The sequence below is a fragment of the Topomyia yanbarensis genome, chromosome 3, assembly GCF_030247195.1.
Source record: "Topomyia yanbarensis strain Yona2022 chromosome 3, ASM3024719v1, whole genome shotgun sequence".
NCBI classification, from domain to species: domain Eukaryota; kingdom Metazoa; phylum Arthropoda; class Insecta; order Diptera; family Culicidae; genus Topomyia; species Topomyia yanbarensis.
The window spans coordinates 301,472,719-301,490,518 of NC_080672.1; the positions used below are offsets into that span (position 1 = coordinate 301,472,719).

General features: G+C 41.1%; 1 protein-coding gene across 12 annotated transcripts in view; it reads left to right on the top strand.

The window, feature by feature from the left end:
* The window catches only part of LOC131688439 (protein alan shepard), a 592,207-nt gene that overhangs the window by 535,926 nt on the left and 38,481 nt on the right, over positions 1-17,800 (top strand). For all 12 annotated transcript variants that reach the window (XM_058972672.1, XM_058972677.1, XM_058972668.1 and 9 more), the window contains one exon: positions 9,725-9,960. In XM_058972672.1, coding sequence (XP_058828655.1) covers positions 9,725-9,960 — 236 coding nt within the window. The remainder of the gene's footprint in view (positions 1-9,724; positions 9,961-17,800) is intronic.

Below are 17,800 nucleotides of genomic sequence, written 5' to 3' on the forward strand. Positions count from 1 at the left end.
TCCACCGAATGGCTATTGTTGCGGACATAGAAAAAATGTACCGCATGGTAAAGGTTCAGCCGAGCGACCAGCATTTCCAACGAATCTTGTGGAGGAATTTTGCTGATGAACCAATCCGTACGTATGAGCTAACTACGGTCACGTACGGAACTGCATCCGCTCCATATTTAGCAACTAAATGCCTGCAAACGCTGGCAATAGAAGGAGCAGCTAGCTACCCTAATGCTGCTAAGTCTCTAAAGGAAGACTTTTACGTCGACGACATGTTAACAGGAGTGGACACAATCGAAGATGGAAAGTTGTTGGTCCAGGCGATGGTAGAATTGACCGAGTCGGGAGGATTCACCTTGAGGAAGTGGGTGTCTAACGAACCACAACTCCTAGAAGACTTGCCGGAAAACTTGCTCGATGATCGCACCACGCTGGAGTTAGATTCGTCCAGTTCACCTGTGAAGACCTTGGGATTGCTGTGGGAGCATCGGTCCGATAGATTCATGTTTCGATCACCCGCATGGAACGATCATTTTCCCATTACAAAACGAATCGTCCTAGCCGATTCAGCTCGTCTATTTGATCCTCTTGGTCTGATTGGCCCCGTGATAGTACAAGCCAAAATCTTTCTTCAGCAACTATGGAAGCAGAAGTGCGATTGGGATGAACCACTTGCAACCGAATCCCAGAACTTCTGGCTGGAATATCGAAGAAACCTCCTTGCGCTGGAATCGCTTCACGTTCCACGTTGGACAGGATTCAGCACTACCTCCGTCAGTTCAGAGATCCATGGGTTTTGTGACGCCTCGGAAGTCGCCTATGGAGCATGTCTCTACCTCCGGAGCACATCGGCCGATGGATCAGTCACCGTACGGTTGATCACGGCGAAATCACGGGTTGCACCACTAGAAGATCCAGATCGAAAGAAAAAAAGGCAATCAATCCCTCGATTGGAGCTCTCGTCGGCCTTACTCCTAAGTCACTTGTACGAAAAACTCGTCTGTAGTATTAAAACGCCCATGCCGGCATATTTCTGGACGGATTCAATGATTGTCAAATGTTGGCTGTCCTCGCTTCCATCCCGTTGGCAACCATTTGTCGCCAACCGCGTGTCAGAGATTCAACACATTACCAGATCAGGTGTTTGGAATCACGTGGCCGGTGTGGAGAACCCGGCAGACATAATTTCGCGGGGCAAGGCGCCCGCCCAACTTCAATATCAGAAGCGTTGGTTTGAAGGCCCACAGTGGGTTAGTCATGACCGCAGTACATGGCCCATAACCACAGAAGTTCTTCTAGAACCTGACCAATCGTTGCTAGAAGAAAAATCATCAGTGACTCTTTCCACTGGAGCAAAACCACCAAGCGAACTTTTCTCGCTACGCTCGTCATTTCCAGACCTTGTTCACATGACAGGGTGGATTCGTCGATTTGTGTACAATACTAAAGCAGGCAGTGTATCACATAGACGCAGAGGTCAATTATCGTTCGTCGAATATGAGGAAGCAGTCACCACTTTGGTCCGGTTGGCGCAACAGGAGAGCTTTCCGGAAGAAATCAGTCATTTAGCAAAAGGTCGACAAGTGCAATCGTCGTCCATACTTATTAGTTATGATCCCCAGCTAGTAGATGGAATCATACGCCTGGGTGGGCGGTTAGCACACGCGCCCATCCCCGAAACCCGCAAACATCCCATGATTTTACATCATCAGCACCCTCTGACCAAACTTATCATCAGTCACTATCATCGGAAATTGTTTCACGCCGGTCAGCAGTTATTAATAGCATCGGTCAGGGAGAAGTTTTGGCCCACTCGAATTCGGGACCTCGCTCGAAGAACAATTCACCAGTGTGTGCAATGCTTTCGGAGCAAACCAAAGGTACACGAGCAGATCATGGCAGATCTGCCCTCTGTCAGAGTAAATCCAGCAGCCGTGTTTCAGAAAGTAGGCGTAGATCTCTGCGGCCCGTTCTATATTCGTTATCCCGTTCGCCGCAGCGTTCCCGTGAAGTGCTTTGTGGGTATCTTCATCTGCCTCGCAACCAAAGCAGTGCACATAGAGATTGTCGCAGACTTATCTACGCAGGCATTTCTCGCAGCATTTAGAAGATTTGTAGCCATCCGCGGCAGACCACGTCTGGTGATGTGCGACAATGCCACAAACTTTGTGGGAGCAAACCGGGAGCTTAAGGAACTCCGCCAGCAGCTCAATGACCAACAGTTTCAATACTCAATGATTCGTGCAGCAGAAGATGATGGAATCGAGTTCAAATTCATTCCGGCCCGATCCCCCAACTTCGGAGGGTTGTGGGAAGCGGCTGTGAAATCATTTAAGGGTCATTTCCGTCGTACAATTGGCAACAATCCATTATCGTACGATGAGCTTCATACCATAGTGCAACAAGTAGCAGCAATATTGAACTCTCGTCCTTTGACACCGTTAAGCAACGACCCGCATGACTATACAGCCCTAACTCCCGGGCACTTTCTGACTGGCAGACCACTCACCGCTGTACCAGAATCGGACCTACAAGATATTCCGGAGAATCGATTGGCGATTTGGCAGCGAAGCCAAGCTTTCGTGCAGCGGATCTGGCGAAAATGGAAGACGGAATACTTATCGAGTTTACAAGCCAGAACAAAATGGACCAAGAAGCGGGATAACATCAAAATCGGAACGATGGTGCTTGTCAAAGAGGAAAACTTACCTCCCCAGAAATGGAGATTGGGACGTGTAGCGGAAGTGTTCTTCAGTACCGATGGAAACATACGCGTCGTGACTGTCCGCACCAAGGATGGTACGTTCAGGAGGGGCATTGCCAAGATTTGTGTCCTTCCCATCCGGGACAACATCGAGTCTCAACACGAAGAGAACTAGTTCTCTTCCAACAAGGTGCTTCGGCACCGCGGGAGCCTTCAAACGAAGAGCTCCCGCAATCCAGTTAAGTTATTTTTTCATCATATATTTCAAAAAGCTTAAGGAATGTTCATCCTCCATAGCTAGTCCTGTTTACGTCCCGGCCCGGGACGTCGATACTTGAAGGTCATCCAGTCGTCACATTTCCAACCCGTCAATCGCATTTTATCTATGTCATCAGTGTCGTCTCCCCGAGCATGTTTTCTCGTCACGGTTATGGTGCACGGTACCATTCATACTAGTAATCACATCAAATTTCGTCACATCATGATAGTACTGCAGCCTTATTATCCGAATAAGTTTCCCGTCGTGCAATGGGCCCGTTGTACGAAAGCAGCGCCAGCAATCGATTGGTCGTCAGAAGGTTTGGCCAACCAACTCTGATGGTCATCAACAGCTACGTTGCAGCATCGCAGACATCCCAACAGTACATGATGATTCCACTCTCATGCAGTATCCTCGTCGGCGTCATCGGTGCAATCGGCACCCGTGGAGGCCAGGAGGCCTCCACTCCAGGCGAGTTCTGTTAATGTTCTTAATTTCAAATTAAAAACCACCCTACTTTTACTAGAAAATATTTGATCTGACCTACCTGCATCCCGTGGACCACGCCAGAAGGAAGGATGACGGCAGTATGATGCACTCCTAGCAGAAAGTTCGAGCACAATAGCAGCAGTCACTCAATTATCCGAAATTGTTCCTGATCAACAAGCTCATCGATGGCAACATCAGACCATCGCAATCGTCGCAGCTGATAATCCGAAAATATTCCAGTCCGGCGAATATAATTCCTACCGGTTTCAATTCTAAGTTACATTATTTCATCGAGACGAACCTCCAGTGTAGCCGGTACGTGTCATCACATCGCAGTGAAGCAACAACAAAATTGAAAAACAGAATTGAATTCAAGCCGAGACTGTGTTCAAATGATGAACATTTACAATTGAATCGTGAATTTCAAAATAGTAGTAGAAGATAGATAGAGATAAAAGGTTAGAGTAAAAGAAGCAGTGCAGTGCAAATGTGTCAGGACAGATTTGATTGGAATCCCTATGATTCCAAGGTGGGCGGCATGTTCAAACCTAAGAAAAGGGTAGATTCTGGCAACCAAACGTGATCCACAAATCTATAATTGTCATCTCTCTTTTTATCCCGTATCAGCGCTTATCACTGTTACACATTACCCGATCGTTATCAGCAGGTAGTAACCAGTAGCTTTCGGACATGATCGTTTATTATATTCACCACTCGAGATCGCTATCGTTCAATATAGTAAAATGAGTTAGTCGAAATACACCCGTTGTTGAAACTGCATCAAACTAGATTTACTCAATAAATCAGTCGAGCAATAAAATAGAATTTTGACTAGAAGTCATCGTGATTTTTCAATACCGAAGTTCTGTGACAGTGAAATTAAAGTAGTTCAGTAACAGTAGCTAAAATCCGCCGGACAACACCGTGAGTGAAACTGGATGAAATCGTTCCCAGTTCAGTTCGTTGTTAAAGTTTCGCCGTCGCACGCGTGGCAGTTGTAATTAAATTGAAGACCGACACTACAGCTTCCCTCGGTCCCAAGGTAATTCTCGAACAATATGGTCGGTGTTAAGTCAGACCGGACTAAGTCGCAAAACATCAAAAAATGAGTTAATGATAGCACTGGATAAATAATTTCTTCATCTACATTCCACTTTTACCAGATTTGAAATATGAAACAATAAACAAGAACTATGGCAAAAATTATTTTCCAATTATAATGTAAAGGATGGTGCGATTCAAACTTTAAACGCGTTTTTCTTGAAATCAATGCACTGTCACTTAGTCCGGTCTGACCTAACACCGATCATATATCAGCTCCTTCTTTCATACTTTATAAAAAAAGTGTGGAAAAACAAAGATTACGATATTTATTTTAAAAACAATTTAGTTGATATAACCTTTGCAGTACTGAGTGTTCACCGACAAAATTAAGGGCGCAATTAATTATCTAGCAAGTATCGTTGAAAAGTTCTGTCTACTTTCAGTACGGTTTTTTTTTTTGTTGGAATTCCAATATCACTGATTAGGGCACATGAATGTTTCAACTACACATAAAATCGTGATTCGAAGTATGACTGAAAAGAAAACGGCGACGATTGATATATAAATCTGGCAAAAAAAACTTTTGAAATTCAAAGCACTTATAACTTTGCAAAACTTCCTAAATTTTCTTAGGCATGACTAAAATTTTTGAGCATAAGGGCTTGTACCTAACAGAAAAGTTTGGTTTTTTAATGTTTCGGATTCCTCGTCAGTAACTAGCACCAACAAAATGTTAGTTAGATAAGTCCAAACCAGCACCAAACTTCTGCGCTTACTACCAAGACATCACTCGGTACCAGGTAGTTGTTTAAGCGTTCACGCAAGGCGTGTGAGCTGGCGACGATTTGGTGCTGGTTTAGACTTATCTAACCAGCCTTAAAGTGGTGCTAGTTTCTGAGGAGGAAAATGCAAAACACCAAAAAAGAAACTAATAACTTTTCAATGCTAGAAACTACAGTTTTGATATGTAAGAAGAAAATGTTAGTTTTCAAAAATTCAAAAAGAAACCTAAAGGACATTTTAGCAAAATATGAAAACTGTAACATTTATTTAAAAATATAATTTGTCATGAATAGCCCATTACAAACAAGTGGTGTAAAACCTAGGGCCAAACACGGCTTCCAACGTCCTGGATTGTAACGAGCTCAAGTGGCAACTATTACTGCTCCATCAAATTAAAACTTAAGAAATTACTAGAACTACTACGAAAAGAGCATGTATAATCCGTCTTTTAAACTTTGCTTCTAAATTAATTCGAAAAGCATTTCCAATAGCGCACATTCCGTACCCTGTTCCAACCCCGGCCCCATATCGAGGAATCTAAACAAGTTTCCCGCCGAGCTCGCAGCTACCCATGTGTTTATTACTTGGAAAACTACAACGAGCTTTGTTCGGGAAGAGTTCAGCGTTGAGCATTCCACACTTTGCCCATTTAATTTCAATCCCGAACTGCAATCGACACTTCTTTTACTAACAATTCCAATCCGCCGTAGAAAGTGCCAGTTATACGAGCTGCTCGGAAACAAGAGTAAGTACCATGGAAAAACTTTTGCCAAAAGTTTTCCACATTCACACATTTCCCGGTACGAGCGTGCTCTGTACTTCCGGGGAAGGCCATTATAATGAGATTTCGAAAACTGAGAGTGATTCGCTTCCACAGTCCAACCCCGAACCCTTCGTTGGCTCGATCGATCAGCTTTTTTCATACGTTCCATTTCGAATAGGTTCAAAAAGGCTCTTCAAATCCTGTTCAATTCCAGTCGGTTCATGTTCACACATCTTCAGCGTCTTCTTTTGTCGAACGTCAATGGAAGAAAAGGAAATGCACGAGGCGTTTATGGTAGTAGAAGAATTTAATGAAAATTTTCCACATGCAACATAAACGAAAAGAGGAGGCGTTGGAGGAATAAATTTCCATCTTTGTTCACAGTACTAGCCTTTGTTCGCGTTTGCGTTTCTTTATTTCTTTCACATACTGCTTCCGACACCCTCCAAGCAAGTAAAGTTTCTCATCTGTGCCCGAATCTCAGTCCAAGCCCAAGCTGAGCCCATGTGAACTACGAAGATGATCCGCGAATGTGCCACTTGCTATTTCGGCATTCTGCAAGCAGCCAAGCATCAACCATTCTTCACGAGTGGCTCACTACACCAGGTCTGGTTCTGAATTTCACAGGAATGGGTTGCGCGTCACCCAGCCAGCGCGGTGGCCAGATGAATACACTCAGGTTTTTTTTTACGCGGGGGATACGAGCCGCGTAAATGAAAACCGCGTAAATGAAAACCGCGTAAATTTCAAAATCCGCGTAAATGAAAACCGCGTAAATTTCAAAATCCGCGTAAATGAGAACCGCGTAAATTTCAAAATCCGCGTAAATGAAAACCGCGTAAATTTCAAAATCCGCGTAAATGAAGACCACTTAAATTTAAGAATCCGCGATAAAGGGAACCTCATTGATGGATACCGCGTAAATTCCAAAATCCGCGTAAATGAAAACCGCGTAAATTTCAAAAACCGCGTAAATGAAAACCGCGTAAATGAAATCCGCGTAAATGAAAACCGCGTAAATTTCAAAATCCGCGTAAATGAAAACCGCGTAAATTTCAAAATCCGCGTAAAAAAAAACCGCGTAAAAAAATACCGCGCAAAAAAAAACCGCGTAAAAAAAAACTTGAGTGTATTTCAGTATCTCGGCTTCTTCAGGGCTGATGGTTTGTACTCACCATTTCTGTAGTGCTGCATACGGATGATGAGATTCTAGACATCCGGCTGGCGGCCAAAGGCGGCTACCAACGTGCGAGAACAATGGCAAAACGGGTCGTTTCTGTATGCTATACCGTTGGATACTTTGTCTCGTACGAAATATTGGAACAATTTTTAGGTAGCGCGCATTTTTTTCGAACGGAATTGGGAATGATAGATATTTTTTTTATATTTGGGGAATTACGGATGCGTCGAAGAATGTTCCTCCTTGAAACATTTTTTATGTTCCTAAATTATAGTAATGTGCAGGCATAGTAATTCTCACCTATTCAGGCGAGAAGGATCTTTTCGATGTTGAACATTTCCAGGATATGATTAGCCAGAAAATACAGTCTCCATAAATAGCGTGGTAATAAGTTTTTCGATAAAATTTTAACCCGGAGATGACGATAATCTTCGTTTTCGTGGAAATAAAAAAGTGTCGATATACAAACTTTATTACCAAGTAGCTCGACAACAAAGTAGGATAGACATGATTTTCCATATGCATGACGAGCGCCAGCATGGCAACAAACACAAAAAGAATTCCGTGCTAAACTCATTAGCCCATTCTGCGTCGGATTTATTTATCCGGAGTAATAGTGGGTTTTTTATCCAGAGAAGTTGTGTGAATGCTAGTTTGTGAAAATGTGAGTTTTTATTGTGTATGTGGTGAATAACCCTGACACATATACTCGTATGTGTGCCAAATGGAATGCCTGGTATTCTTTCGCGTTTTATAATGTGCCTAGATTAGTAACGATGATTACATGTGAGCCACGTGAGCCCTGCGATACTTAAAACTAGATTGGGTTATATTTTCGTACCGAACGACGAAGAAAAATCAGATCAATTTGTACTGGGTTCCAAGAGCTTGTAGTTCGGCAGGGAATGACAAACCGATGCGCTGGAAAGTAGACGATCGTCCCCTGATTTATTATTATTTTAACTATATAAAGTGAAGGAAGTCCGTTTATTATGAATAGATATTTCAAAATGGCGTCAAGCATCGATTTCTGACATCTGACATTTTGTTAAAGACACAACTTTTGTGAAAATAAAACGTAGAGTGTTCGGTTACACAGTTATGTTTGGATGTATGTGTTATTCGATGCATCGAACAACTTATTGCATGAGCCCGCTTTTGCTGGAGATGGTTGCGATGTTAAGGTCACTATTTAGTACACTGGTTCATTAATTATTTTAATTGAATGTACATCGGCTGTTTACAAAAGCTTCAATACAAAATTACCCAATTTTCTTCATATAACAAAATGCATTTCCATTTGCTTGTGAAGCCGAGCCATGTTTCGATTTCGTTACAGTATCATCAGAATCAGAGCTTCTGCTCTAATACCGCATTTTATGTTAACATAAATCGTGTTTCCATTTTTTTAACCAAACGCAAATGGCGTCGAAGACAGTTGTTATGAGATAAAACTTTATTGCACCCTCCACAAATGATTTTTACTCTATTTTTTGAAGGGAGATATAAAAAAGCACAATTTAAAAGTTGTGATGAACTGGATTGAAATCAAATCAAATCGAAATTTGTTTTTGTTGATAGGAGATTAGCTATTTATCTGACGAGATAATACAAAATCTCAAATTGAAAACCTAATTTGTATTTGAATATGAAGACAGAGTGACAAAATTTATTCAAATATAGCACAATTTTGCACGAATAATATCATCATTATCAAATTACGGTCGATTTTCGTAATATACAAAAAATGCTTGTCTCATGACACAAACGAACTCCTTACTCCATTATGCATTGTGTTTAAACTTCAAATCACGTACCGTTAAAGGCATTTAATTTTTCACAGAATAAAAGTCCCCAGACCAGGAATGGAAACGCATAGTTTCATCACGTCGTCATGCCATCCTTATTCCTATGGCAGCCCTCATTTTTATGTGGGCACATATCCTCAAGGCTCGGTACCACCGGTCCGTTGTTCGAAAGGAATGTACCGTAAGCAGGTCTCCTCTTTCTGTTGCAGGAAGAAAAAGGAAAAGGACAACTTCGCGTATGTATTTCGCTAAGCCATACCGTATGAAAAGTACAAGCCTTACCAAGTACAGTGAAAGCAAACTTATGAAACCGAGCGGTAAAATAGAATGGAAAAGTAAAGAGATTTTTTATGGAAATTTTGAAATTAATCATGGCGGTGAGCTGTTTGCGAAGACGAACCCCAGAGAAAACACCCCAGCAATCTAATTTGGGAACTGAGCTCTTGGCGAAATGCAAACAATTTCTTCGGTAGTGATATTATGCTTCAATGCTTTCGACCAAAAAAAAATGCAAACAGTTTTCTGTACGTCCATGATGCTTTCTCGATCAATCTTTCTTGCTGGAACGAGACCGTTCCCAAATAAGTAGACACCCAGTAGAAACGTGCTTTGATTAGATCAATTTATAATTTTTATCTTTGTGAAACCTGGGCGACAGCGGCGAACAACCGGATCTCATTATTGCCTTTCTGTTTATTTTCAGTACGGCCAGCGTGTACCGACAGCAGCCTCGCCCAGCAACACCAACTCCAGCAGTTCATCCAACACCGGCTCCCAGAGTGGCACACTGAGTACGAGTCTTAGTAATACCAACACAAACAACACGATGGGCCCCAGTAATACGCCACAGCAGACAGAGCAGCTCTCCAAGACGAACCTCTACATCCGTGGACTGCAGCAGGGTACGACCGACAAGGATCTGATCAATATGTGTGCACAGTGAGTATTTATGCAGAGCTATCATGCGCCTCCACTGAGGGGACATTCGATGTGGTATGGTAACGGTGGTGGTATCGGACATATTGATTTTGTCACTGGATGTAACATCCAACGAAATAGTTTTTTTTTAACTTGGCTAATTGCAAAAAAATCCAAAATTTCAACTTTAACGACTAAAACTTGAATTGATTGGAACAAACACGATTCACCTTCGACCAGATTTGCATATAGATTTATCCTGCCACCCCGATACGCTTGTTATGTGGTATGCCAACTTATCTTCTGCGCCATTATTCAGTCGTCCCCACGAACAAAAATTAATATACCAAGATATTTCATTCCTTGTACATTCTCCTTGCTACCACACCAATCACTAATCCCGCAATCAATCTCGCATTCTCGTAGGAGTTGCCTTAAACACTGTTGATGGTATGATTTCCGCGTCAAGCTCGGAATTCTCACCCTTCGCTGCCATGATCCCCTGTACAATGTAGTCGGTCCTAGTCAAGCCCGGTAGAAGCATCCACACAAAAATCGTCCAATAAAGAACCTATCACTCTTCATTGTGGTTCGATAAATGGAAATGATTTATAAACACCTCACCAGCAACGTTGCCGGTCAAATTATCTGCCCGATTCGTTCTTCCTCCTGCTTCGATAACCACCCTCAAATTTCTCTATTACGGAAAGACAAGACTTGTTTCCCGATACGTTTGGTGGAAACATTTCGAGATGGTCATATTTAAGCTTCAGGTTCGAATCGGTTCGAAGAAAAAAAAATTAAGCATCCCTATTTGGGTGGCCAAGTGTCGCACCCGTCAGTCGTTTGATGATTGCACTATTTATGTATTCTTTTTTCGTTCCGTATTCTTTCCGGTTTCCCTTCATGTTTCTTGTTTCTGACTTCGCTATAATTGTAGCACCGCAGAATGTGAGGTGGAAAATTGTTACGGGCACGAGATTAACATTAAGTGCTTTATTATTATTCTGGTTATTATTTCATTGATGTGGATCCGTACCGTTGGAGCTGAACGCTTGAAATTTTTGTGTTACTGTTTTTGTTCTACTCTTCATTATTAGCTCTTGTTACACATTCTTGAAACCTCCCTAGTTAATTTGCTGTTGAGCTTGCATATCTTCAACTAAGTTGTGTCAAGTACCACTCAACAATATTGCCAAATATTTCGAGTCAAAATTTAACCTAAATCTACAAACTGGGACCTCTTTTTGTAAAACTTGACAACTAAATTTCATGGATATTTTCTAGCAATTAGTCATCTAGGCGACTTAGATGACATATACGATGGATACGACAAACTCATTCATAGTAGCATCCTACGAAGGAGCTTGTCCATTTCGTACTGTTAAATCGACTAGGGGAACCCCTTTATAAAAAAAGATTGGATCCGGCGTCTGCATGACGACTCCAAAGCTTTCAGGCCAGCTCGTAGTGCATATAAGAAATGTCTTAGATCTGCAGAGCGGGCTAGCTGGCACTAATGTCTCTAGTCTGAACGAGGCTAGCAGTTTAAATTAAATTCTTTCGAAATCAACAGATTTTTAGATAAACTCCTTAAAACCAGATATGGTGTTTATATACCTCTTCGACGCACGCTTCCCAGGTTGTATCGATCCGGAGCTGAGCAATGTTCACAGATCTCATTGTGGTGATTCAGACTCGTGGGCGTTAGCACGTACATTGCTTAGCACTGAAGCGTTCAAGTGGGCAGTTGACAGCTTTGCTCCATACAAATTGCCTGGAAAAGATATAATCTTTCCCGTGCTGCTGCAAAAGGGATTTGATATTCTCAAACATGTCTTGAAAAAGATTACTCTTTGCAGTCGTGCTATCGGGTATATCGCGAAAGCATGGCGAGAAATAACTCTTCGATTTATTCCCAAAGGTATGTCGGGTTGGATGAACGCAATGCTTAGTAATCGCATTCTGTGCTCGTCACTAAGACAGAGATATGTAAGTTTGGGGTTGTCTTCAGGGTTGGCGCTCTGTCACCTTTGTTACGGAACCTGGTTGCCGACGGCTTTTTTTTAAGAAACTCAATAAGCTTGGATTTCCAACCTACGGGTTTGCTGACGATTACCAAATACTAATTACTGGACTTTGCATCAGAACAATCTTTGACTTAATGCAACAAGCATTAAGGGCTATCGAACAGATGCACAGTATCGCCTACCCGGACAAACCTTAAAATTTTGTTAAATCATGAGAACATGATTTAACATTTTTCTCTTTTCCTAACAGGTTGTGTAGAGTCTTCTCAAAATATTAAGTCTTGAAGACGAAAGATAGATTTTTTACAGAACTTCAAAGGTGAAATAAATGATCAATTCTGAAAAAACTGTATGTTATTCAGATGAATCTATTTTTTTTTTTGTTTATTTATTTATGAATATATCTTTTTAGTTAGTGTCCGATTAGCGTCGAACTAGTTTCATTTGAAAGATTATTCGCTTATACTTGCCGGGGTTCATCCCTTGCAGTTCTTTGATTCTGAGCTACTGTGTGCAGATCAAGTCAAATACGTTGGAGCTATATTGGATTCCAAACTTTTTTGTTTTGATTATAGAGATTTTAACCTTCGCCTCTTTTGGAAAAATCTCTAACCCTATGTGCGGGGTTGGGAATCGAACCCAGCTGAGCTGCGTAGAAGGCAATCGATTTACCGACTACGCTATGTCCGCCCCATAGGATTCCAAACTGAATTGGTCTGCTCACGTTGATTTAGAGTAAAAAAAGCGTGCATGGCTTTCGGGCAGTGCAGATTAACTTTTGGAAAGACCTGGGGTCTCAAATCTAAATACATCTTTGGATTTACACGACAATTGTTCGTCCAATACTGTCATGCCTTGTGTGGTGGCAGAGGGGATGAAAATCAAGTCAAAAAATAGCGCTCGTGGAGTTGACTGGTGCCGTCACCACAAGTCTGACCGCTGCCTCCACTTCTAAATATCAAACCATTACATAAAGGGCATAGAGACTGCAGATTACTGGGCTTTGGAACAGTACCCATGTTAATCTTGCTACCAGTCATACACAACTGTGGTCACAAATGGTTTCATGGGTTGAAGATATTCTTGTTCCCAGCGTTATTACAGACAACAATAAACGCAACTGGTCTGTTACACTGACGGTTCTCTGATGGAGGGACGTATTGGTGCTGGTGTCTACTGTCGTGAAATAAGATTGGAGCAATCTCACTCGCTAGGTAGATACTGTACTGCATTCCAAGCATAAATCTTCATGATTATGTGTGGGGTACAATCGTCCCTTCAACAGAGCTTGTCCGGCAAAGTTATAAACTTCTGCTCCGATAGTCAGGCTACAAATGAGACCTTTAGCTCTGACAAATATCGGCCCAAACTGGTGATCGCGTGCCGAATCCATATCGAAGAATTAAGTTTGTCAACACTATCTATCTTGTCTGGATGCCAGGACCTTTCTGTATTACTGGACATGAATGGGCTGACGATTTGACCAGGGCAGGTGCAGCGATTGACTTCGTTTGTCCTTAGCCCGCCCTACCAATTTCGACAAGTTGGATATGAGAAAAAATACGGTTCTGGGCTTCATCCGAGCACCAGAAATCTATAAACGTGTCGCCAAACAAAAGCGTTTCCAGAACAACCGTGCCAGTGATTTTGAAAAATCTCGTACATTTTTGGAAGCTCCACTGTGACATGCTGGCCAGGGCTTTAACTAGCAACTGCAAACTCAAATGTCACATAGCAACTATTCAACGTGCTGAGACTTTTTCATGTGATCTTTGTGAATCCGATTACAGAATCTCATATCATCTGATATGCAACTGTCCAGCAGTAGCACAATTGCGATTTCGAATTTTCGGCCGTCCTTACATAGACGAAACCGTGTTTGGATGAATGAAAGTCAGAGATATACTAAAGTTCCTTATCCAGTGTGGTAAAGAGCTTTAGTTTTACTCGCAGGCGATTTTGACTACTTGTGAGTTTAACTTATATGCTGTTTATTTTTTTTTTTTGTAGTTATTTTTCCTACCCTTCCAATTATACTTACTTCTACTCTCCTTCTGCTCAGGAAGTAAAGAGAAGACACGGCAAGACACAAATCCCCAACTACATACGGAGAACGTGCCATTTGCGCCAATATATTCTGATTCCTGAAACTTGATGTTGTGATGTAGCAGTCTGTAAGTTTCCCTGGTGAACGCCCTACCAAGAGCAAATAAATGTGCGAATACAACTAATTCCTAGTTTGAATTCAGTCTATCGATACCTGAACGTATCCTCTTCAAATGCATTTAGCGTCGAATTATCCTTCAGATACTTAAATTCGAAACTTGAGCGGTCATTCTATCTACTGTTGGAAGCTGATGTTAAGCAGAGCTTCATTGAAAACCATTTCCTTCCTGGAGTACTCGATACGCGAATTTACAGCGAGAGTGCAAAAATATTCAATGATACCTTACCATGTTTTTTGCAAATCTGTAGCTCTTTGACAGAAACCACGTCATAATTCGCCATTTTATTGGTGTTCTTGAGTTGACAAGATATTTATCAATGTCATTCAGGTAGAAATTGTAAAGAAGAGACTTAAACAAGAGCTTTATGGGAAACGCATGTAGTTGGTTCTAGAAGTTGTCATATCGCTACGAGAAAAGATAGTGTGCTTTTCTAACAACAAATTATACGAAGAATTATTTAGGATTAACGGTAAAGTTTATCCGTGATTACAATACGAGAAGCTCTCTTATTGGCCTAGACAACCTGAACAATTTGCTCTTTAGAGCGTATGCTAGATGACTTTTCGTTGAAAGCAGCGCAAAACAATCATTCGTATCCTTCTCTTTGCAAAAAGCAAATTGAATTTCGATAACAAACGATTGACCTCAACGAAATTGTCTACGCGTAGTAGTATGCAATCGACCGATACAAATTGTGGTCGAAATCCCGCTTTATAAATAATCAATGTTAATTCAATATTAATTCGTCAAAAGGGCGAAATTGTTTTTTGTAAACAAACTTGATTCGCTCACTAGTCTGCTGCAGAGTGGAATTTCATGCAAAATATGCGTTAATGTAAATTTTTACCCTTCGTAGAAGTAATTTCAATTGTTTTCTGCTTTGAAATTATAGTAAATTAAGAGAAACCATCAAAATAAAAGTTTGTTTACAAATCTTATTCGCCCTTTTGCAAATTTAGTATGGAATTGTCTCTAGTTACGTGGACCAATGCTCTTCTGTAGGAACCAATTGCATTAATTCAATTATCGACTCGTTGCTGGATCAGGCAGATTCTTTAAAAAAATTAGTGCGATTCTGTCTGACCCAAAAGCATTCATTCATTATCCATAAATGACGTAGCATTATATGGGGGAGGGAGGGACGATAAAGGGGAAGCGGGTCATGTCATGCTACGTAGCTTTTTTAAAGGGGAATGGGGGTTGACCTGATATCACGACAATCTTACCCGTTTCATCTAACTAGCATCGTTATTTTTTTTAAATTTTTTACGGGACAAGGTACCGTCAAGCTTTGTTATTACCAGTGGGTATTCAGAGGTTTGTGACGAAATGCTACGATGGAAGAGGGGGTGTTAAAAATCACTCAAAAAATGTTACGTCATTTATGGATGGTCCCTCATTTTAAAGTGCACCTGGGAATTAATTGTTACATATGAATGAATTAAGTAGTTCCCTGGCGACAGGTAACGCACAGTTTTCTGTATATAAACAGACTATTGGTATACTGCAAAACCTAAAATTTATTATGTTGAATTTGTTGTTGTTGTTCGCAAAAATCGAAAAAAATCCAATCATCGTTGCCATGACGATTTCTGCCTAAAGTTTTGTTCCAATTTTAAACAAAAAAATCTCTCGCATCTATTACTCGAGCACGGGGTCTACACCAGCTTCAACAACCTCATCCAGGTTACCAACTGAACAGAACTTTAGTTGTTTTTTTCCGGCAATCTAGATAAGTGCTCGACCAACTGTAGTCTGCCGTGCTTTTTGAGCCTTGCGATATCACCAACCATATGCAAATCGTAGAAGATGCCTTTTACAGCACAACGCTTTTATCTCACGGCTATCTTCATTATTAGTTATCACTAATGCCACTAGTCTTCCGAGATATATGAATTCGTAGATAACCTCTTACCGCACCCATTACTATCTCTGAACCAACACCCTAATGACGACCTGGTTCTCTATCAACTACCATTTACTTTATTTTGCCCGGCAGCCTCTCTTTCAAAAGTCACAAAAGCCTCTTCCACTGCTCTATGATCGACTTCAATGGTATCTAAGTCACCCGGAAGCCAAAAAGCATGTGAGATTTTTTAATGATAGTGCCGTTTCTTTGCACAGCAGATCTTGACATCGCACTTTGTAGCACTCTTGAATAACAAATCAAGAAACGCATCGCTTCACTTCAATACTTCCAACGTCACAAAACGAGTCGGGTGTCTCTTTGGCTATTCCGTAGCTTTTTTCTCAACCCAACCTATTCAGTTTGTCGGGAAGCATTATTTGGGACCACAGTTAATTTAATTGCACTGAATCGTACACTGCCTTGAAATCCACAAACAATTGATGAGTTCGCAGGTTGTATACTCAAAATCAAGCTCTGGTTTTCTTAGGAGCAACTATTGAAATCGAGAGACATAACTTCGTTGTATTGGTTCATATTCGTGTATAGGTGCAATATTGAAAACCAAACACTGTTGAATATTCAGTTATTCACATTTATTGACACTAAGCGTTCCAGAATGTCATACGCCTGATTCCGGAATCAAAATCGGGCTCTAATCATCATAGATAACTCAATATAGATATCCTAATAACTTCTTCGAACATGTTCAAAGTTTTCGGAGTTGGAATCAGTAAGATACTTCATTTGGATTTTTCAAATCGCTGGCAAGAAATTTTATATTGAACAAATTTGAACAAGATTTTCTGGTTTAACAAACTAGCGCAATGTTTGTTTCACCTTCTAAGTTAGTGTGGTAGCCAACAGTACTATTTCAGACTTTTTCGATGAGGATAATCTGTTGAGTTCAACGACGTTCTATCACACTAACGTTAGGAATTAGGAATTCGCGAATATCAGTCAAATCTTGAAGAAATATAATTCGGAGTTCTTGCCTATTCCTGCTCAAATGCATCAACCGATTTGGTTACGGAATCCAATCGAGCAAAGCATGCATGATATATAATGTTCGCGTTAATGAATACCATGAAAAATGAAGAAATCTTGAGTGTAAGGAAGTGTAATGATTCTTGGACATTCATGATGGAAAATCGTTTGAAAAAATTTAAGACGTATTATTTTCACCAAATTTCCGTAGAATTTTGCAAAAGTTATGAAAAGCCCGTCGATTTCACGAGTTAATCCGTAGATTCGTAGAAAGAACAGAGAACCGTAGATCTACGGGAAAACTCGTAGGGTTGGCACACCCTGATGGTAGGGGAACCCGGGACTATTCTACCTAAGCAGGACATCGCTCTTTTAGGTGGGTAGGTTTATTACACATAATAACAATTTCTGAGAGTTACGTAGATCAAGGTGAATCCATATTTGTGTAACTCTGTACCCCATCCATCTACTAACAAAAACTTCTTTCCGTGGCAAACGTGGAGATGTAGAGGTATATACAGTCTCCACAACAACTTTCGTTACACTAACATTCCTTCCCTTCCCCGATGACTTTAAGGACGTGGCCGGCATCGTTATTGACATTTCAAAGTATAGCACTCTCGAAACATGCACATTGAGAATGCATAGCTACTCCCAGGCCCCATTCGTTGATTTTCTGTACAATTTCACTTGTTCTGTTCTATCACGGA